This window comes from Geotrypetes seraphini, chromosome 1 (genome assembly GCF_902459505.1).
Source record: "Geotrypetes seraphini chromosome 1, aGeoSer1.1, whole genome shotgun sequence".
NCBI lineage: Eukaryota > Metazoa > Chordata > Amphibia > Gymnophiona > Dermophiidae > Geotrypetes > Geotrypetes seraphini.
In genome coordinates, this window is record NC_047084.1 from 168,616,627 (window position 1) to 168,640,707 (window position 24,081).

At 43.5% G+C, this 24,081-nt stretch overlaps 1 protein-coding gene across 1 annotated transcript in view; it reads left to right on the forward strand.

Annotated features, from left to right (window-relative positions):
- Positions 1 to 24,081, forward strand: part of RXFP1 (relaxin family peptide receptor 1) — a 154,574-nt gene that overhangs the window by 82,252 nt on the left and 48,241 nt on the right. The window contains exons 11-12 of the mRNA XM_033958681.1: positions 5,708 to 5,779; positions 18,730 to 18,801. Coding sequence (XP_033814572.1) covers positions 5,708 to 5,779; positions 18,730 to 18,801 — 144 coding nt within the window. The remainder of the gene's footprint in view (positions 1 to 5,707; positions 5,780 to 18,729; positions 18,802 to 24,081) is intronic.

A 24,081-nucleotide genomic window follows, 5' to 3' on the forward strand; every position in this document is an offset into this window, starting at 1 on the left:
GTACTTTATGGTGCCTAATGCCACGTCCAGCATTAGCCACACCCACAGTGACATTAAGCACTGTACAGCACCTATGTAGGCGTGATTCCGGTGCCTTTTATTTAGGCGCTGATAGGCATTTTAATTTTACAATTTTTTTTGCTGTTTTAAACGGCATTTCTCAATTAACTTAGGCTCTGAAAGGGCTGGTAGCTCAAAGGGATCCTCTTCAATGGCAAGGAAATAACGCTCCAAACAAAGATCAGACTTGTCCATGCATTCATTTTCTCAGTGGTCAATTATGTATGCAAAAAAGTTGGACACTAGGGAAACAAGACAGAAGATCGACTCATTTGAGCTCTGGTGCTGGAGAAGGATTTTGTGAATGCTGTGAAGTATTTAGGTAACTGACCCATACAATCTTAGTCCACACCTCAACCCCATGTTTCAGCAAGCATTTTCTTGAGGGCTTAATATTAAGAGATAAAACTAACCATTTAAAAAATATCTTCCTACTTTACTAACACTGCAGCAGTTGAAAAGCACAGAAGCCTTCAACATTCTGTAAACTATTAATATCCATGAAACCTCAAAGGCAGAAATATTAATGCAATAAACCACAATGACATCACAATTTGGATGAGAAAACAATGTAGGGCATTTTTTTTTTTAATGCTGTAAATAAATTTGTCCAAACAATCAGTAAAAATTTATATTGTTACCAATCTTCTAAATGTTAATTAACTGATATTCTAGTGGTGAAGCTGCAGATTTCAACTCCCTTTGAACAAAAACTACAGGAATAAAAAGTATCTGTAAAGAAATGGATTTTGGTAATGTTTTCTTTACTGCACTGAAATGTTCTTGTATCTTGTTCTAGAACCTTCTTAATGTCTATTAGGTAAATCAGCTTAAAGATGTATTTAGTAATGCAAGTCACATGATGGGAATTAGTTAATAAAAGAACCGATATTATATTTATCATCATGATGGCTGATGAGTTATTTTAATGGTATAGTAAATTCACAGACTTAACAACTGCCACATCTAAAAAAAAACCAAAACAGAAGGTGTCAATGATCCAAATATATTTTGTTTCCTGCATGTACTCTGTACTGAATATTCTGTAGAGATTTTTGAGCAAGTGAAAGAGAATTTTAGCAAATTTGTTAAATGCTCCTTCAGAATGGAATTCCAGCAACACGCATTCCAGTGCCAAATTAATTATGTTTCTAATCTGTATTGTCTTGAGAAACTAGTGGTTAAAAAAAACAAACAAAAAAAAACCTATTGTTCATGATTCTGTTTCCAATTTTGTCAAAGCCAAACAAAAACCTCTCAAAACCCATTTTTGCACCACATATATTCACATATGCTAAGTGGTTAAAAGACCAGAGAAAAAAGTACCTGGCGAAACTCTGAAGGGCAATGAATCTTTATCCACCACCATCTACATCATCATTTTAAAGCAGCTGTGAGGTGTCTAGTATAGCCTAGAGCAGTGGTTCTTAACCTGGGTTCGACCGAACCCCAGGGGTTCGGTGAGTCAGTCTCGCGGGTTTGGCGGAGGTCAAAACACACCTCCGACTCATATAGCGCTTCGGTCACGTTCAATCATCTATCAGTTATTCAGTGATTTTAATCAAGACTGATCGTGTACTCGGTTTCTTGATCTATCAATCTGTAACTAACGCCTTATATACATCAATCAATTCCTGATCAAAATTTGTGATTTAACTGATAGATGATTGAACGTGACCGAAGCGCTTATGATTCGTGATGATACGCCCCGCTTGTCCATAATTGGCTGCAGGTGATCACGCAACATCGCTTGGCCTATCTGTGCTGCAGGGGATTTGATGCGCACAGTAGTCGAATTGTAACTGTTGTGATGGTACGTCGTGTGATACCTATCTTAATATTTTAATCCCTTACTATGTCGAGCAAAATACGAAAGTGGTCGGACGAATATATACAATATGGATTCACATGTATAACAGAACGTGATGGGAGTCATCGTCCTAATTGCATGATTTGCAATGCCAAGTTGAGTAATTCTAGTCTAGCTCCGGCAAAACTAAGGGAATAAAGAAGGGTTCGGTGAACACGCATATGAAACTGGTGGGATTCAGTACCTCCAACAAGGTTAAGAACCACTGGCCTAGAGGTATGCACGGGAACGGGTATCTCGGGAATCCTGCGGGTCCCAAGGGGGTCCCGCGGGAATCCCCCCCCTAACCCACGGGACTTCCACGGGGACCCCCCTCTAGCCAACGGGATTCCCACGGGGATGGAAGACTTTGGAAGCAGGCTTCATCTATATAATATAATGGACATGTCAGCCTTAGTAAAAGAGGGGGTTTATAAGATAATTACCTGAACAGAAAACAAAAAAAGGGTTTCACCAAAGAGATTCCACAAGGAAAACAGCAGCGCAAACACAAAAGAAACTGTGGAATTGATGATCCTGTCAGAAGTAATTGTTGCTTTTTATGGGGACAGGCGGGGATGGAGGTAATTCCTTGCGGGGACAAGTGGGGACGGAGAGGATCCTGATGGGTGGGATTTCTGTCCCCGCGCAACTCTCTAGTGTAGCCTCAACGAAAGACAAACATCTGGAATTTGAGCCTCAGAGGGGAGAAGACCATGTTACTCAAAGGAATGATTGGTTCTTATCATCCATAATACTGCTGGTGCTTTTCTTGTGAGATTCTCTTATTCTCCCTTCTGTGAGTGCTGTCTGATTATCAAGCTGCTCAAAAGTCCTGCAGATGTTAACATGCTATTAATGCTGGATTGGCGAGCATACCAAATGCTCAAATGGTTTCAGCAGGGGGTATAATCATGTGCTGAAACCATTACCGCAGACTGCATTCAAATGTGGTTATTAATCATCTCACAGCTACGCCCCCCAAAAATGTTTCTCAGGTACCTTTAGCACAGGAAACTTTTTGCCCTGTCCAGGGCAGTGTAGAAGGATTAGTTGAGTGGAGACGTGTCTAGTGCACCCCTTCTCTCCCTCCAAACCCACTACCATGCCCTGGATACAGCTTATAAATCTTGCCCCCTTCCTCCCCTGACTCAACCCGATGCATTCCGACCCCTCATTTTCCCTAAATATTGCAAAACTCCTGCCATAGTGGCTGCAATGTGCTCAGTAGGCTTGTGTGACACGCTGGATCTTTTGGCCATGGTGGTGCCCTCCCCCCTCCCCGCTTCTTTTGGCTAGGGTGGTGTCCCCACCCTGTTTTCCCTTTATTATGCCACTGCATGAGATATTCTGAACATTCTGACAACTGCAGTAACTGGCACCAGCAAAATGAACTTACTGTATGTGACCCTCCCTATATCTGCTGCTTGCACGTTAGTGGTGAGGGGTTCCTGGGAGGCACTGTTTCACATTCATCTTTCTAGGCTGCTCCTTTTTGACCTCCAAGGTGGAGTGGCAGGTAGCGGTGGTGCTTAAAAATCTCTTTTTGGAACAGAAAAATATGGTGGAGTAGAAATAGCACCAAGGGCCTCTCAGATTGGAATAATAATCTATAATAATAAAACCCTAGAGCGCGCATGCGCTCTTGAAAATTCGTGATTCCTGGCGCCGTGAGGTGTGCTTCTGTGGCAGTATTCTAATTTGACACCTCACGGCACTTGCAGGGGCTGGAGGCGCGTGCGGTGGCTGAAGGCGCGCGACTGTGCTCTCTCCCTGCCCGCGTCCTCGGCGCGTCACCGCCCGCCCTCACTCGCCGCCTGCCCTCACTCACGCGACTGTGCTCTCTCCCTGCCCGCGTCCTCGCCATGTCACCTCCCGCCCTCACTCGCCGCCGCTGCCGCCGCTGATCCTCCTCTTCAGAGCAGCCTGCGATCATGGCCGGCTGTAAAGAACCTCGCAGGCCGCTCTCCAACCTCAGTAGCACGCTCCCTCTGACGCACGAGATCGCGTCAGAGGAACGTGCTACCGAGTTGGAGAGCGGCCTGCTAGGTTCGCAGGCTGCTTTGAAGAGGCTGCTTTGAAGAGGAGCAGGCTGCTTTGAAGAGGAGCAGCCAGAAGACGCCGGGATGGAGGGAGGGTAAGAAGGGGATCAATATCGGGAGCTAGGGGGAGAGGGAAAGAGGGCTGCTTTGGGGAGAGGGGTGTGCTGGGGGGAGACAGAAGGGGCCATGGATAGGGAGAGGGTAAGAGGGCTGCTTTGGGGGGGGAGGTGTGCTGGGGACAGACAGCTTTGATCTGGGGGGGGAAGACAGAAGGGGCCCTGGAGAGACAGGGAGAGGGAAAGGGGGCTGCTTTGGGGGGAGGGGTGTGCTTGAGGCAAACAGCTTTGCTCTGGGGGGGAAGACAAAAGGGGCCATGGAGAGACAGGGAGAGGGAAAGGGGGGCTGCTTTGGGGGGGAGGGGTGTGCTGGGGGAGACAGAAGGGGCCATGGAGAGACAGGGACAGGGAAAGGGGGCTACTTTGGGGGGGAGGTGTGCTGGGGACAGACAGCTTTGCTCTGGGGGAAGACAGAAGAGGGCCATGGAGAGACAGTTAGGGAGAGGAAAGGGGGCTGCTTTTGGGGGGGGAGGTGTGTGCTGGGGCAGACATCTTTGCTCGGGGGTGGGGAGACAGAAGGATACAGACAGCGGCCAAGGAGAGAAAGATAAAGAAACACAGACAGACAGACACATCTATTCTAGTACTCGTTAATGTAACGGGCTTAAAGACTAGTAATAATAATAACAGTTTATATACCGCAGGACCGTGAAGTTCTATGCGGTTTACAATGATTAAAAGGTATTACAGATTGAGTGGAATAAACAAAGTTCAGAGTTAGTGAATAACAGTTCTAAAGATCATTTGTTGAGGACTAAGATTGTATAGGTCAGTTACCTAAGTACTTCAGGAACAGATGTGTTTTTAGGTGTTTCCTGAATTCCCTATAAGTAGTAGGCATGAGCAGTTGTTCCAGGTCTTTACCCTATAATGCTGCTTGATGTGAGAAAAGATGTTGGTGATAACTTTTAAATTTACAACCTGTAACCGGTGGAGAAAAAAGTTTGGATGTGAAAGAGAAAAGGTCTGTTATATATTTAGGGGCTAAGCTGTTAAGTGACCCGATACGGGTCAAGTTTTGCCCGCATCGGGGTCTGTACAACTTTAGTCAGATAGTCAAATTAGACAGATTGTGTAAACTCTGAAAACAATCCTCACAAGCTTTTTAAGATGAAAATGTTATATGAACTAGTTTGCGCTACACCTAAAACTTCTATAACATCCTCATACAATGTATGCATGTGATGTCATCACATCGCATCTGCGAATGCTCAGAGGCCCTCCATATGCGACCTGGACTTGAGGCAGGAGAATAAATGAGGCTTGGGTGAGGGCGGGGCTGGGGCGGAACAGAGCAGGGCCTCCTGTCCTCTTTTTTTCTTGAACAAATTTAGTAACCCTACTTTTACATCTTAACCCCTTATTCTTCTCTTAATACCCATCTTGTTTTTAGCATTACCATAACAAATGAAAGCCCTCAAATGTCTTATTTGCCTTGTTTTCTGGTTTGAATGAACTGTAAACGCCATAAATCAGGGGCCATCTCTTTTGTTTATGTGTAATATAGCTCCATAGTAATGCTATAGAAATGATTAATAGTAGTAGTAGTAGCAGCTATGGAATGGAAAACACTGGATTGAAAAAAAAACCATACTGTATATTTATCATGTAACATGATTATCTTTGACTTTCACTTCTAGAGATTTTGAAGGCAACAACATTCGCAGTTTAAAGAATACCACTTTCTCTTCCTGCAGTACTTTAACTGTGCTGTAAGTATTTTTATGCATATTCATTAATATTCCCTAAGCCAGAAAATGCAGAGCAAGACCACAATTCAAAAGGTTTGGTCTTTATCCCTTTATCCAAGATTTTAGCCTCCAATAAACAGATCTGCCACAGGTAACAAGGTATAGCAATGATGACAGGTACTCTTTTGGACTACAGTGTCCTTTCCATTAACTTAATGTAGGCAGGGGTTATGTTGTGGAATCTTTTGGGCGCTGTTACAAGGGCTTTGAATATGCAGCATTTGTTGACAGGTAGCTAGTGTTCTGCTTGGAGTGCCGGTGAGGTGGGGTCGCGGTAGTTGAGAACGTATAATAAGCAGATTGCTGAGTTTTGGATTCGTTGGAGGCATTTAAGTTCTTTTGCAGTTATTCCATTGAACCGGGAGTTGCAGTAGTCTATTCTACAGAGTACACAGGCGTAGATGAGCTGAGTTAGGTTAGGTTTAGAGGTATGGTTTGATCTTGCATAGTTGGCACAGGTAGTAGAAGGAAGTGTAGACTACTTGCGAGATGTGGTTGGAGAGAACAGGTGGCCATCCAGAATCACTCCAAGGCTGCGTACTTGGTCCTTTGCAGTTAGGGGGGTGGATTCCCAGGTTAACGACAGGCAGGTGAAACTGGTGTTTTTCTTTCTGAACCAGAGTTCAGACTTAATGGCATTCAGTTGGAGTTTGTTATCTATCATCCAGTTTTTCATTTCAGAGAAACAGTGTTGGAGATTGTTGAGTTGGGCAGCTTGGTTTTCACTTAGCGGGAGCAATAGTTACAGGTCATCATAAACTTATCATAAAAGATCTGTATCTCATGTGCTTACCTACTTAAGTTGTCAAAGGAGTGGATTTTAATGCTGTATTTATAGGCAATATTGACTGGTCTGATATACAGATTGAATAGGAGTGGGGACAGCAAGGCACCCTAGGGAACTCTATATTTTATGGGTTTGGGTTCAGATTTTTTTGGGGCCTAGTTAGACAGATTGTGTTCTCTGGTGAAGGAAGGAGGTGAACCACTGAAGAGCAGAGTTATTGATTCCGAGTTCAGTGAGTCAATTCAGTAGGAGCTGGTGATCAATGGTGTCAAAAGCAGCGCTTAGGTCTAGTAGAAGTAGTAGGGCATCACTTCCTTTATCGAGCATTGACCAGCTGTCATCGATGATGTCAAGGAGAACTGACTCTGTGCTATGGCCCACCCGGAAGACAGATTGGAAAGGGGAAAGGGCTAGGGCTCCTTGCTCTTCAATGTATGGTGGCAGTCAGTTGAGCACTATCAGTTCCAAAAGTTTGGAGACAAAAGGGAGGTTAGATACCGGTCGGTAGTTGCTGGGATTGTTAGGGTCAAGGGCTGGTTTCTTGAGGGTGGGCCTGATAATGGCCAATTTCCAGCTAAGTGGAACCTTTCCTGTTGATATTTATGATGGGGAGGATGGATTCCACCAAGACATCTTTGGAGGACAGGAGGAGGCTGGATGGGCAGGGGCCAAGGATAGTGTTGTAGGGTCTGAGCTCTTTCAGTTGTTGGTGCAAAGCAAAATGGTAGACTATTATAAAGAACAAAATTACAGAACATATACATAAGCATCGATTAATGAGACAAAGCCAACGTAAATTTAATCAAGGGAAATCTTTCTTCACCACTCTATTATATTTCTTTGAAGAGGTGAATAAACTTGTGGATAAAGGCGAGCTAGTCAATATTGTGTATCTGGATTTTCAAAAGGCATTTGACAAAGTACCTCATGAAAGACTTCTGAGAAAATTAGAAAGTCATGGGATAGGAAGTAATGTCTTATTATGGTTTAAGAACTGGTTAAAAGACAGAGTACAGTTAAATGGTCAATATTCTCAATGGAGAAGGGTAAATAGTGGGATTCACTCTAAAAATAAGAACCAGTAAAATCTCAACATATGTAAATCCAGTTAAATTCTACCCATAACAAAACTCTAAAGGTCACAGCTCAGAGCTCTTGCTCTCACAAGCTCAAAAAGTACCTCCTCTAGGCATATAATCCTCTTCTAATAATGTTTTTTATTTCTTTCAAGCTTAAATTCTTCAATGTTTAGTTATTTTGAAGATACAGTACTTTAAAAATTCAACACTCATATCATTGTAATCATAACTTAAATCCCGTTGCCAGAGTCCCACTGCTGATGATGGCCAACGTTTCGCCAGTTTAAGCTGCTTCAGGGCTGGGGGACTATCATGAAACTGCAAACAAGCAAAATTGTGTATCTTCAATTTTATTCATTACCAAACTTATCATAAAATAGCTGTATTTCAAGTGCTTACCTACTTAAGTTGGCATTGCTGCTCACAAAAACATGGCTGCTGCTACTGTTCAAAGTTCTAAACCAATGTTCTTCAACCGCTGGTCTGCGATCAATGCGGTGTAATCTTTGGGCTGGCTCACTCTTCCTCACTGCTGCATTGCACAAAGCCGCTGAGAGCGGCTCCTATGTGCGTCGTGCATCTGAACTGGAAGCCTTCTCTCCGGTGTCGCAACGTCAGAGGGAAGGCTTCCAGTGCGCGAGAAGCCGCTGCCCGCAGCTTTATGCACTGCGGCAGTGAGGAACAGGGAGCCGGCCCGAAGTTAACACCGGGAGTGGCATAAAACGGCCAGGCGGGAGCAGGCCAAAAGGTAAGGGAAGAAGGGAGGGAGACAACAAAGGTAGGGGGAATGATTTTATTTTTAAATTTAGTGATTGAATTGTGTCAGTTTTGAGAATTTTCATCTGCTGTGTCTGTATTTTGCACTGTTCAGGAAGAAATGCATTTGTTTCTTTTTCTCTGGGGTTGTACTGCATGCAGAGTCTTGCATCTTAGGGTTTGTTTGTATATATTAGTACTTTTAGGTTTTGGTCCCGTATTTGCATGGGGTTATATGTTTTCCAGTAGGAATGAATGTTGAGAAGCATACAGTGTGCTTTGTGTAGTTTAATTTTGTGGTTAACCATTATGTGTTGTTAATAAGATTATATTGCATGTATATATGAAAAATGAATGCAAAAATGGTGTTACAATTAGTACTATTATGGGGGTGGGGTCTGGGGGTGGAGATTGGGTAGTGTCTGGCCCACGACATAGCCCAGTGTTCTGCAACCGCCGGTCCATGGACCGGTGCCAGTCCACAAAATAATTATTTTATTTCCGCCGGTCCATAGGTGTCAAAAGGTTGAAGAACAGTGCTCTAAACCACAGCATGTGATGTTAGATTTATATTGTTCTTGATTTACAAAAATTTAAATGGGCACAGACTCTCCTGTGCTCAATGAGAAAAAGGCTGCCATTTGATCTCAACATTCAATCTCATCAACTCTTCAGCTGCTAATTTAAAATTGGTTTTTCTTCCTGCAAGTCTAAAGAGACACAGACTCTCCTGTGCTCTGTCTTTTCTAAATTGAGCACAGACCTGCAGACTTTAGACCTGCAGGAAGAAAAACATACTGGCACCTTTTTTTTTTTTTTTTTTTTTTAGAAAACCCTGCACTAATGGCAATATCAGCACATGGACATTAATAACAGAAATGGAGAGTCAGTCATTTTACTGCTGTAGCAAAAATGGCCTTAACCTTTGGCAAAACCCCAGGAAAGGATGTGTTAAAGCTCCTTTTTTTAACCACAGTAAAACCATTAGTAAAAGGATCCTAAAATACTCACATTTATGTAGGTTGTTCATGCCTAAAACTAGACACTACCTTGTAGAATTCCCCCTAGATGTATTGCCACCCTTACTCCCACAATGAATGTGAACTGGAGTACACCAAAGTATGGAAGCATCCAGAATTAGAACAGTAGAAAAATGGATGATGGATCACAAACTAAAACTAAACCCAGAAAAAACAAAATTCCTCCTGCTTGAAAAGGCCAAAACCCCTACCATCACAGAACTGATAATCAAAAACACCAAATACCCAATACAACTCGAACTAAAACTACTAGGAATTACCATAGACAGATGTTGCACAATGCACTCCCAAATCAACAAGACAACACAGAAAGCCTTCCTAACTATGAGAAACCTACGCAAAATCAGAAAATTCTTCAACCAAACACAATTTAGACTAATAGTACAATCCTTAGTACTAGGTCTACTGGACTATTGCAACTCCCTATATCTCCCTTGTCCAGCCTCTATGATAAAGCAACTTCAGACCATACAAAACACCGCCCTCAGACTAATCTACTCACTTAGAAAATATGATCACATAACAGCTGCCTTCTTAGACTCCCACTGGCTACCCTTACAAGCACGAATTCAATTCAAATTCTACTGCCTATTATTCAAAGCTTTACACGGCTCTTCCCCATCCTACTTAACCAACCGCTTAAACCAGGTCTCCTCAAAAAGACACAGAAGAACCCCTAACCCTTTCACCTTCCCCCCTTTCAAGGGCACACATCGCAAGAAAATGTTCGATAACCTTCTGGCAACCCAAGCAGCAAAACTCAACCAATCTGTCACCAACCTGCTGACAACATCGGACAACTTCAAGACGTTCCGCAAAGAAATCAAAACCCTGCTCTTCAAAAAATTCATCCAAAAACCCTAACCCCCTTACCTACCACCAACTCACTTCACCAACCTCTCACCTTCATCCAGAAAATTCCAGTTACCCAAAAAAAAATTAAAAAAAAAAAATAATAATAATAAATTGCATCCTCACTGGAAAATGTCCAGTAATCTCCTCTGAAATGTTTACATCTCTGGAAATGTCCAGACAATTCTTTTGTAATCCGCCTTGAACTGCAAGGTATAGGCGGAATAGAAATCCGTAATGTAATGTAATGTAATTATTAGGCATGAGCTAATGTGGCTTTTAGGCCATTTTGCAAGGTAATGCTGATGCAGTGTGGGCGAGTTCTTAGATCCTCAGATCTCTGTTTTCATTGTGGCTCTTTTCAAGCCTTTTGACTCTCACTGAAACCTGTCTCGCAATTTAAAAACTCAGAGGGAAAGAAAACCCTAACTTAGGGATGTCCACACTTTTTGGGCTTGCGAGCTACTTTTAAAATGACCAAGTCAAAATGATGTACCAACAATAAAATTTTTGAAAAACACAAAGCACACTGCCACAGAGAAAACGTTAATTATCATTTATATTCCGGAGGGGGAGTTTCAAAGACTTTATGCACTGTAAACAACTATACAAAAATAGACAAATATATACCCCCTCCCTTTTTACTAAACCGCGATAGCGTTTTTTAGCGCAGGGAGCTACGCTGAATGCCCTGCGCTGCTCTCGAAGCTCATAGGTTCCCTGAGCTAAAAACCGCTATTGCAGATTAATAAAAGTTCAAAATATAGACAGCAGATATAAAAATAGACACATTTTGATCACTAAATCTATATATATAAAATCGGAGGTATGTATGTGTGTATGTACCGCGATCACGCAAAAACGGCTTGACCGATTTGAACGAAACTTGGTATGCAGATCCCTCACTACCTGGGGTGATATGTTCTGGGGGTCTCGCGTCCCACCTGCACACGTGGGCGGAGCTACAAACAGTAAATCAGATTTCACCCATTCATGTCAATGGAAAAAATGTAAAAAGCTGCCTTTCTCCCTGTAATTCAAAAACGGCTTGACCGCTTTGAACGAAACTTGGTATGCAAATCCCTCACTACCTGGGGTGATATGTTCTGGGGGTCTCGCGGCCCACAACTCTATGTTGCTTGCTCAAGGGTGGGTTTACCCAAGAATTTATATGTTCTTGCTCCAGGAGGTGAAACTAAAAATGTTGTTTATAATCACGTTTTGCGTTAGTTGTATTGTATTCATTTTGTCAAATATTTCACATTATAATTTGAATATTGTACTTTTTATTAAGCTGTAAAAAAATAATTTCATTCACCACTATAAAGTATCTTTATTTGAATCCATTTACAGTGTTATTGCTATAATTAAATACCCGTGCAACGCCGGGGCATCAGCTAGTTGAAAATAAAATTATTTTTCCTACCTTTGTTGTCTAGTGATTTCATGAGTCTCTGGTTGCACTTTCTTCTGACTGTTATAACCGGCACTAGAGCCTAGCAACGGGACTCCTCAGTGCCCCTAGTGGTTACAGCTTAAAAACTGCACTGGCGTGTGACCCAGTATGGAGTCACCCTGCAGACACTGCATTAATATGAGTAAAACAAACAAAAACCAGAACCAATGCACACAGCTCCAGGTTCAGTTCCAAAAGAAAATTTAATTGTTAGAATGGCAAAATCCAAAAATCAATGTAACTTTCAAAACAAAAAGAAAACCCCCCAAAAGGAAAACTCTAGGTCAGTTCAGGATTTCTCCTCACAAATGTCAAAAATCTCCTCTGTGGTTTTATTCTCCACAGAGCTTCTTACCATAAGACTTTCAAAGCCTGCTTCTAGCAGGTTTCAGCAAAGTTCAGCTCTCTGCTATCATGCACCAATATTCAAACAGTTTAAATAGTAAAGCCTCCAGCTTGTTTTATAGCACTGCTAGGTCTAGGGGAGTGCCTCAAGTTTGCCTTCAAAAGCATAAAAACAGCTTTCAAAATCCCTCCCAGTTGTTGGCAAACTTCTCCCCACAAAAAGGCACTCTCAGCTTCTTAATCAAAAATGTGCAGAGAACAAAACAGTAAAGTAACAAAACCCCACAGTTCAGTCAATGTCCCAGGCTGACAAAAAACACAACTTCAGCCAAAATAGCAAACACAAAACCCCTCAGTTTTTCAGTTCAGTCCTTCAAAATGATTGCCAAGCCTCTTGCATTTCCTTGCAGCTCCACAACACATGCTGGCCTGTGCTGCAAATGGTGGTGTAGACCCAGCTTCTTCCACATCCAGATCTAAGGCATTACCCTAGCATGCCAGAAATGCTCTACTTGGGAAGAGACCTGTGTTTTCCCTCTCACCTCCCCTGCCAAGTTCAAACTACTGGCTTTTCATGGAAGGAGCCACGCCCTGCTCTAACTGAGCCTGCTCTCACCTGGGCTTCTCTCTGGCTCCCCTGGTGGACACTAGGGAAATCACAGGGTCCAAGGCAGGCACGGAACCTGACTGGTCACACTGTGCATCCAATATTTCTTCCCTTCTTTCACCCTCCTGTATGCTTCCTCTCCTCCAGACCTCAGTCCCTCCCCCAATTTTTTCTTCCTCCCTCCCTGCCCTTTCTGTCTGTCTCCCTGCCCCCCCCTTTCTTTCTGTCTGTCTTTCTTTCTCCATGCCCCCTTTCTTTCTTTCTGTCTCCCTGTCTCCCCTTTCTTTCTTTCTGTTTCCCTTGTTTCTTTCTGTCTCCCTGCCCCCCCTATCTTTCTTTCTTTCTGTCTCCCTGCCGGCCCCTTTTCTTTCTTTGTCTTTCTTTCTCCCTGCCCTCCTCCAAGCCATCGCCGCCGTAATCGGGGAACAGCCCCCCCCCCCCAAGCCACCGTCACTGAGTTCTGAGCTCTCCCTGCTTCCCGACGTGGTAAGTAGACACAGAAGGGCCAGGCTGACCAGCCTTCCACCCTGACATTGGAGAGGAAGTTCCAGGTCAGGCAGGAAGTGATTGGCTGGCCGGGAACTTCCTCTCCGACATCAGAATTGACGTTGGGAGCGAAGGCTGGTTGGCCCAGCGCTTCTGCGTCCTGTTTACCGCGTCGGGAAGCAGGTACAATACGAAGGCAATGCGAGTCTATCACAGAGCCCGGAATGGACTCCGCGATCGACTCGCGTTGCCTTCGCGATCTACTGGTCGATCGCGATCAACCTTTTGGGCACCCCTGCCCTAACTATATTCAATTCTTTCTTGTAATCTATGTAAATGTTCCCTACCACACACTGAAACATAATAAATGATGGCAGATGAAGACCTGCATGGTCCATCCAGTCTGCCCAACATTCACATTCATTATCAAATCATCATTGAACAATCAAAAAGTATTATTGCAACATTTTACTTGCTAAGTTCCACTTTACTATGTCTTCTACTCCCCCACTGATATATAATAATAATAACTTTATTTTTGTATACCACAATACCACAAGAAGTTCAGAGCGGTTTACAGAGGAAGAGACTGTATACAGACAGTGATGTTACAGAAAAAGACTTTCAAATTACATTAGCATGCCAAGAGTAATCAAGATTTATCCGGAAGCATTTCAAAGATACAACAAGGCAGGAAAGGAGTCAGCACATGATCTGATTGTGGTATAAAATATTCACTCTTGATCATGATCTTAGGGTTACCAGATTTGTTTGTGCAAAAATAAGATGGCACATGGCCCTGCTCTAGTCCCATTTCCAGCCCTGCCCCATTTTGGACCCATCCTACCCTGTTCCATCCACAGCCCCGATTCCAAACAAACCTCGTTTCTTCTTCCCTGAGTCCGGGCCATGTCTGGAGGGCCTCTGAGCATGCGCAGATGCAATGTGACAATGCCACACAAATGCACGAATGGGTGAGACTTCATTGTGTCATATCTACGCATGCTCGATGGCTCTCCAGATACGGCCCTGAGCTCAGGAGGACCTTCCAAAACCCGGACAAACTGCCAGGTTTTAGAAATCCATCTGGGCACCCGGACAGTTCTGAATTCTCCCGGACATTTGGTAACCCTACCTGATCCGAACCTTGGTGTACTTTGCAACATTATCTAACAATAAAATAAAATAACACTCAGTATACCTATCTATATGTAGTACAGACTCAAATTTATAATTTATTTATTTATGCAATCTTTCTCTACTGGCAAGACAGGAGCAGCTTTCAGGATTGACTTTGGAGATAATCACTCAGCTTCTGAGGCCCAGATGCACTACAGCCAACGATCATCGCCAAATCTGTTTTAACAGCTTTAGCAACGATCATATTTGCCGACCCAATGCGGAAAACGGCTCCCCCTGTGGTTTTCTGCACGATCGCTCATTCCCCAATCTGACCATGCAAATAACATGCACAGCATATGTGCCCATTTTAAAAAAACGGCTAAACAGGTAAGCAACTGGTCTTGACCAGTTACTTTTTTGGGATAGCTAAAAGCGGTCACTTTATTTAGTGCGTCGGAAGCCATGTTAGAGCATCAATCGCTCTACTAGCTTACATGGCATTTTAATATTAATGTGCGTATTTACATGGTTGGATCAGGGAATGAGCAATTGTGCAGAAAACCAAGTGGTGAGCCGTTTTCTGTGCCGGGTCGGCAAATGTGATCGTCGCTAAAGCTGTCAAAACAGGTTTAGCGATGATCGCTGGCTTTAGTGCATCTGGGCCTGAGTCTTTATATCTCAGCTATCCCTGGAGTCTCCTGCAGCTCTCGCCACTTTCCTCTAACACAGCCTCTCACACCTGATTCATTTTGTCACTCACTGGACTTCACCACCGGACTCTGTGGACACATCTGCAAAGGGCTCACCTTTTCTGACAAAGCTTAGGTTTCCCTTTTCCAGGCTGGAAGCACAGCCCTCATTTCTCTTCTTTCTCTTGGTTTCTGCTTCTTTGCCTCTCCTCAGAAGGGTGGAACCTACATTATAGAATTACATCTATGGAGCCTCCATTACATTTCATTTAATCAAACTTTCCTTCATAATCAAAAACACCTTCTTTCATTTACCAAGTACAGTAAAACCTTGGTTTGTGAGCATAATTCATAGAAACATAGAAAGATGACGGCAGAAAAGGGCTATAGCCCATCAAGTCTGCCCACTCTACTGACCCACCCCATTAAGTCTGAGTACTAATGACCTAGTTCCTTAACTCGACCCTCGTAAGGATCCTACTAGGGCATCCCATTTATTCTTAAAGTCAATAACGCTGGTGGCCTTGATCACCTGCTCTGGAAGCTTGTTCCAGTGATCTACAACCCTTTCTGTGAAGAAATACTTCCTTACATCACTATCGAATTTCCCTCCTCTGAGTTTGAGCGGATGCCTCCTTGTGACTTAGGGTCCCTTGAGAAAGAAGATGTCTTCTTCCACCTCGACACGTCCCGTGATGTATTTAAATGTCTCAATCATGTTCCCCCTCTCCCTGCGTTCCTCTAGAGTGTAGAGCTGCAATTTGTTTAGTCTTTCTTCGTACGAGAGACCCTTGAGCCCCGAGATCATCCTAGTGGCCATCCGCTGAACCGACTCAACTCTAAGCACGTCTTTACGGTAATGTGGCCTCCAGAATTGCACACAATACTCCAGATGAGGTCTCACCATGGTTCTGTACAGTGGCATTATGACTTCAGATTTGCGGCTAACGAAGCTTCTATTGATACATCCCATAAGTTGCCTTGCTTTGGATGAGGCCTTCTCTACTTGTTTGGCGGCCTTCATGTCTGCACTGATGATTACTCCCAAGTCTCTTTCTTCTGAAGTCCTAGCTAGTGTTTCTCCATTTAAGGTGTAAGGTTTGCATGGATTTCTGCTACCGAGATGCATAACCTTACATTTCTTAGCGTTGAAGCCCAGCTGCCATGTCGAGGACCAGTTTTCCAACGTAAGCAGATCCTGCGTCATACTATCCTGCAGATTGCTTTCACTTACTATATTACATAGTTTGGCGTCATCAGCGAATAGAGTTACTTTACGCTGAAGCCCTTGAGTCAAGTCCCTTATGAATATGTTAAAAAGGAGTGGACCCAGGACCGAGCCCTGTGGCACTCCGCTGGTCACCTCCGATGTCTCAGAGAGGGTGCCGTTGACCACCACCCTCTGACGTCTTCCACTCAGCCAATCATTGACCCATGCAATTAGTGTCTCACCTAACCCCATCGATTTCATCTTGTTTAATAGTCTACGGTGTGGGACGCTGTCGAAAGCCTTACTGAAATCCAAGTACACTATGTCCAGAGACTCTCCCGAGTCTAGCTTTCCTGTTACCCAATCAAAGAAGCTGATAAGATTGGATTGGCATGACCTACCCCTAGTGAATCCATGTTGACTAGGATCCCTTAGATTCCCCTCATCCAAAATCGTGTCTAATTTACATTTAAGTAGTGTTTCCATGAGTTTACACACTATTGATGTGAGACTCACTGTTCTGTAATTCGCAGCCTCCGCTCTGCAGCCCTTTTTGTGCAGAGGAACGACGTTAGCTGTTTTCCAGTCCAGGGGGACTCTCCCCGTACTTAGGGAGAGATTGAAGAGCATGGCTAACGGTTCCGCCAGGACATCGCACAGCTCTCTGAGCACTCGTGGGTGCAATTTGTCTGGTCCCATGGCTTTGCTCACCTTGAGTCTTGACAGTTCGCTGTAAACATCAGCTGGTGAGAACCCAAAATTCTGAAATGGGTCTTCCTTGCTTGGCTTTGCTTCCAGCTGTGGCCCGTGTCCAGGTGCCTCGCAGGTAAAGACTGAGCAGAAGTAATCGTTCAGTAGTTTGGCTTTTTCGGAATCTGTTTCCACATAAATCCCGTCTGCTGTTCTAAGGCGTACTATCCCGTTTGTGTTCTTCTGCCTGTCACTAATATACCTGAAGAAGGATTTGTCCCTTTTCTTAATGTTCTTTGCTAGAGTTTCTTCCACTCGAAGTTTGGCCTCCCTGACTGCTGTTTTGACCGCTGCAGACCTTGTCTTGTATTCAATGTTAGCTTCTTTCTCCCCGGTGCGTTTGTATGAAAGAAATGCTCTTTTCTTGTCCTTGACTAGGTGTGAGACCTCATCAGTGAACCAACTGGGTTTCTTCTTTCTTTGTTGTTTATTTACCAATTTTTATGTAGCGGATAGTTGCTTCGTGTAGTGTCCTTTTCAGTGTTGACCAGATAGCTTCCACATCATCCGTTGTTTCTTGAGCCTGTAGCGTCTGATGGACGAAATCACCCATGCTTGCGAAGTCAGTGCCCCGGAAATTGAGTACCTTCGTTTTTGTTTGTGATCTAGGGAAGCCCTTTCTAAGGTTGAACCATACCATGTTATGGTCACTGGTTGCCAGCGTTTCTCCCACTGAGACTTCCGTGACGCTTTCCCCGTTCGTAAGTACCAGGTCCAGGATGGCCTGGGCATGCTTGTAATCCACAGCACTCGTATATCAAAGCAAATTTCCCCATAGGAAATAATGGAAACTCAGACAATTTGTTCCACAACCCAAAAACTGTAATACAAAATATTATATGTACTCGTATTGCAAAACCTCGCTCATTTAGAACAGTCACTACACTCCCGCAGCGTCAGAGAGAAAAGAACCATCGGCTCAGCTGTGATGATGTGACGCGTGTATACTGTATGTACTCGTATTGCAAGACTTTGCTCGTTTAGAACAGTCACTAGACTCCCGAACCATCGGCTCAGTTGTGATGTGTGTATGTACTTGTATTGCAAGACATTGCTTGTATATCAAATTAAAATTTAATAAAATGTTTTGCAATCCAAGATTTTACTGTACTTTGTCTCATAAGATAGCCTAATTACTGAGACCAGTATATAGGGAGCAGAAAGTCTGCATCAGGCAGATTCCACCACTGCCTATTTAGTTCTTTATCCTTCATGAGGAAATTCTATAAATGGCATACAGAATTTGGCACTGAAAAAACTGGTGCTGATCAGTATTCTAGAGCGGGCATTCTGGGATCAGTGCCCTTTATAGAACAGCGCATAGCACCGGGATTTGCACTCAACTGTGGGTGCGAGGAGTTACACCAACTGAAACCAGGTGTAAATCCCAGCCCGCAAATTGGATGCAGATCCCCCGAATTCTATAACACTACGCACATTTTGAGGGAATTCCTCTAGCCTGCCTGTGCCCCTCCCATGGCCATGCTCCCTTTGCAGATCTGTGTGGAACACTTTCACACTCTGCTATGAATGGGTGCACAAGTTTGTTTTCATATAGAACTGCCATTTCTGCCCTGTTTTGTTGTCTTGCATCCATTGGAAATTTTTCTTTTGCACTGAAAATTTGATGTGGAAATAGTGCCTAAAGTTCAGTGCCATATATACCCCCCACCATCACCACCACCACCACCACACACACACAATATGTATGAACCTGTTTTTGCTCTTTCAGGGTCCTAAGGAAAAACCAGATCACCACAATCAGCGAGAATACTTTTTCACCTCTCCTGAAGCTGGATGAACTGTAAGTTTGGTGTTTTTAATCATTGGTAACCTTATTTGCTTTCAGTTAATAGAACTGTGTAGAATTATGAGGATCATATTGTTTTATGAAAGTTTGAACAACACTCGTTTTATACTTCAGATGTCCTTGAAGAATAGGATAACCAGCTCCTTTTGGTTGATTATGAATTAATATTACGAGTAAAGTTGGAGTACTCACTATTTAGAGCTTTTTAATAAACATTTTTCCCACAGACATAAAAATGGGGGAATTACCTGTTGAATACTGCGGGTGAAAATAGGGCTTATTTTATTTGTGAGGGCCAAACCAAACTCTGACCTTGCCCCTCCCCCATCTTGTTTTTGCAAATACTGTGAGGGGAAAATCATTAGTGGAGTCATGGCCCCTGTGACCCACCCCATTCCGCTGCCCATGGCATATAGGATCCTAAGGAGCCCTTTTACTATAGGGTTACCAGATGTACGGATTTTCCTGGACATGTCCTCCTTTTCAAGGACGTGTCCAAGGGTCCGGACAGCTTTTCAAAAGCTGGCACTTTGTCTGGATTTTGAAAAGCTTCCACCTAGCAGTGATGTCGGGATGACATCTGTGCATGCGTGGATACAACGGGGTGATATCATGTCATCGCATCCCACTAGCAGATGTGCAGATACCCTCCTGACAAGCGACCAGGTTGAGGGGGAGGATGGGAATAGGGGCGGAATGGAGCATGACTTAAGCAGAACAAGGTGTGACTCGGACAGAACAGGGTGGACCTAGGGGGTGGGGCCATGGGTCCAGATTTTCATTCCCAAAAATCTGGTAACCCTATTTTACTAAGCTACGGTAAGCATTAATGCATGCCTACTGCAGCTTAAAAAGGGGTTACTATGGGACGCGCTGAGTCATCCTGTGATAAATTTGGCAATCTGTGCATGCACACAGAATGCTAAAGAAATAATTTTTATTTTCTAGGAAGGGGGCGTGTTTGGAGGCAGAGAGTGTGTATGATAGTGCAAATCAGTTTGCATCTGGGTCTTTGCCACACACTAACTGATTACTATATTTCCCCATATATAGGCTGTGGCCTATACATAGGTTTTACAAATCCGTGTATGGGGTGCAGCCTAGTTAAATGGGATGGCCTATACACAACTTTTAAATCATCCTCCCCCACCCCTGGTACCTTTATCGGACCCCCTCGCTGGCACGCGGCTTAGGTCTCCAGCGATGCAAGGCAGCCGCGATTTTGTCAGCATCCGGCCTGCCTTTGCACCGCTTGATGAGTGGCTGAGGTCAGATCTTGCAAGTCCCGCAAGCCTTCCAAATCCCGCAAAAGCTGATGTCGGCCATTCAGTGGGTGGTGCGGGGGCAGGCCGGATGCTGAAGAGATTGCGGCTGGAGACCCAAGCCATGCTCCAGCGAGGGGGGGGTCCAAAAAAGGTACCAAGGGTGGGGCGGGAATGATTTAAAAAGGCAGGGGAGGTACCAGAAGATAAGCCGCATGGGGCGGCTTATCTTCCGTTTTTTAAACATAGGCCGCCCTTTTCTGTAGTCTATACATCGGTGCTGCCTATGCAGGGGGACGGCCTATATGCAGGGAAATATGGTAGTGCAGAATTAGCACAGGAGCCCTTACTTCCTACAAAATTGGTGGCAGTAAGGGCTCATATGGTAATATTTTTAATGGCTGTGTGATAATTGCCCAATTAGGGCATGCCTAGTAATTCTGGAAATAGGACAGAGGAACATAAGAATAGCCTTACTGGGTCAGACCAATGGCCCATCAAGCCCAGTAGCCCGGTCTCACGGTGGCCAATCCAGGTCACTAGTACCTGGCCAAAACCCAAGCAATAGCAACATTCCATGCTACCCATCCAGGGCAAACAGCGGCTTCCCCTATGTCTTTCTCAATAACAGACTATTCCTCCAGGAACTTGTCCAAACCTTTCTTAAAAACAGCTATGCTATCCACTCTTACCACATCCTCTGACAACGCATTCCAGAGCTTAACTATTCTCTGAGTGAAAAAAAAATGTCCTCTTATTGGTTTTAAATGTATTTCCCTGTAACTTCATTGAGTATCCCCTAGTCTTTGTAATTTTTGACGGAGTGAAAAATTGATCCACTTGTACCCGTTTTATGCCTGTTTCTGGCCACAGCACAAGTGACCTTGATGTGCGGGAAAGACTTGCAGTGCGTGTGCGCTAAGGTCACATTTGCCACGACTTTAGTAAATGGGTTCTATAATGTCTTATTTCATCAATATGTTCTTCAGCTCTCATCATATACACCATAAATGCCTGTAAAATATTAAGAACTTCCTTGGTTTAGTTAATTAACTACATAATTGACACTCTCGGCTGAACTGGTAGTTAATTGCAGCTCATTTTCTCCTGCCACAGGGTAAACTTCTCATGGGAATGAAAAATAATGCATACATTTTAATTAAAGCTGAGTTTGAAAAGTGGTTTACATTGCAGGAGTCTGCCTCAGAGTTTCTTCTCCCTAAGCACATCTCTGAGTGAAGACAACAGAGGAAATAAAATTAAACACTATTAAAAGAGAAAAGATGATGCAAAGCAGATGCTATGCAAATATCAATAATAACATTTTCTTCAAAAGTGATTTGCAAAAAAAAAAAAAATTAAAAGGTGTGCACATTTCTCACAAAATAAAAAAAATAAGTAAAGCAGAGTGAGAGTCAGGCTCTATACCCTTAATAATTTGATTACATGTACTTTATGTGGAGTAAATTCTATATAGGTCGCTGTGAGGGAGTCTATAGGACACTACTACTCCCTCTGCTGGATATTCCCTCATATTGCTAGAGCCATCTTAATATAGGTAGCTTCTCCTTAGGGGGAAGTGGCACAGGAAGGAGGAATCTGGGAGACAGGAACCAGGAAGTATAAGAGGTCGGGCCAGAACTAACTAGAAGAGGCCTAGGGAATAAGAAGGAAGAGGTGATTCCTGTATGTGTTTTGATTACAAAACCGAGAGACTCTACTTGGTTGAGATACGCCAAACATTTTATTTGCTGAATTACCTACGAGTCTCATTCTGAGGTCTGGCTGGGACCAGCACATCTTACGTCTTGTCTCAAGCCCTAAGAAATACCAGGAAGTTTGCTTCTTGAATAAAGAGACTGTTACTTATATACCTGTCCCTGTGAAGAAACAGGGTGCAAGATTTTCTTTCTTTTGACCAATAAAGAGTTTTTCTTTACCATTTGTGTCTGGGTCTGGCTGGGTGGGTAGAGGCCCAAACCTAACCCTGCTCGCGCGGTTACAGTCACTAAAAATTAAGTACCGAAAGCCACGGCACTAAACTGGTATTCTATAAAGGCAGAGTTGAGTGCCAAATCCGTTATAGAATACTAGCATGTCTGCAGTTATATTCCAAAGTTATATGTCTATAATTAGAAACATAGAAACATAGAAACATAGAAAAGGGCTACAGCCCATCAAGTCTGCCCACTCTGCTTACCCACCCCCTGTCTATGCCCTAATGACCCAATTTTCTTATCTTGACCCTCGTAGGGATCCCACATGAGTATCCCATTTATTCTTAAAGTCTGGCACACTGTCTGCCTCGATCACCTGCACTGGAAGCTTGTTCCAATGATCAACCACTCTCTCTGTGAAGAAGTACTTTCTGGTGTCGCCATGAAATTTTCCGCCCCTGAGTTTGAGCGGGTGCCCTCTTGTGGCCGAGGGTCCCTTGAGAAAGAAAATATCTTCCACTTCGACACGTCCCGTGAGGTACTTAAATGTTTCGATCATGTCTCCCCTCTCCTTAGGTTCCTCGAGAGTGTAGAGCTGCAATTTGTTCAGTCTCTCTTCGTACGAGAGACCCTTGAGCCCCGAGATTATCCTGGTGGCCGTCCGCTGAACCAATTCAGTTCTGCGCACATCTTTACTGTAATGTGGCCTCCAGAATTGCACACAGTACTCCAGATGAGGTCTCACCATGGCCCTGTACAACGGCATTATGACTTCAGGCTTTCGGCTGACGAAACTTCTATTGATACAACCCAATATCTGCCTTGCCTTAGATGAAGCCTTCTCCACTTGATTGGCAGTTTTCATGTCTGCACTGATGATTACTCCTAAATCTCGCTCTGCTGAAGTCCTAGTTAAAGTTTCTCCGTTCAAGAAGTACGTCCTGCAACTATTTTATAAAGTGCACTCAGGAATAGTCAGAACGCCCCTGACATGCTCCTCCCACATTAACGACCCTTTATATTTGCAAGCGAGAGAAGTTAGGCACACAGTTTACAGAATAGGGGCATAATTCTGTTAAGCATTCAATGCCAAATTAGCACCAGTTAGTGTTTCTTTGTTAAAGCCATGAAAAGATGATAGCTACATACCACAGGCACTTGTGGTACCACCTTCCTTCCCCCCCCCCCCCTCCATGAAGCAAAACCCAAATTTGTCTAAACCCTAATATTGTTGGAAGAAAACAGAGAAGCAGATCTTCAATAAAACAGTCTTGATTTCAGATCTTTAAAATTATCCCAGGTTTCAAAGGAAGCTGCCTGGCATGGCCACTTTTCGCCAGTTAGCTGCTTCAGAGACAAAGATAACTATTAAAACATAAAACATACAAACATATCAATAAATAATCTAAATATTTATACTATATTATTAAAATTATAGAAGCATGATGGCAGATAAAGGCCAAATGGCCCATCCAGTCTGCCCATCCACAGCATTCATTATCTCCTCCTCTCCCTAAGAAATCCCATGCGCCTGTCCCACGCTTTCTTGAATTCAGACACAGTCTTTGTCTTCACCACCTCCACTGGGAGACTATTCCACACATCTACCACCCTTTCTGTATAAAAAAGTATTTCCTTAGATTACTCGTGAGCCTCATGCCCTTTCATTCCGGAGCTTCTTTTCAAATGAAAGCGACTCACCTTTTGCACATTTATGCCATGCAGGTATTTAAATGTCTCTATCATATCTCCCCTCTGCCACATTTCCTCCAAAGTCTGTCCCCATACTCCATGTGACGAAGATCACTGACCATTTTAGTAGCCTTCCTCTGCACCGATTCCATCCTGTTTATAACTTTTTGAAGGTGCAGTCTCCAGAATTGTACACATTATTCTAAATGAGGTCTCACCAGAGTCTAATACAGAAACATAAATAAATATCTACATATCAGTAACTGAATCCATAGCAGATAAGATATATCATTAAATAAAATAGTAAAATGGCACCCTGATAAAAGTAATACAAACACAGCAGTCGTTATAATTAAATAATCCAAGCATACACCTATATCTCA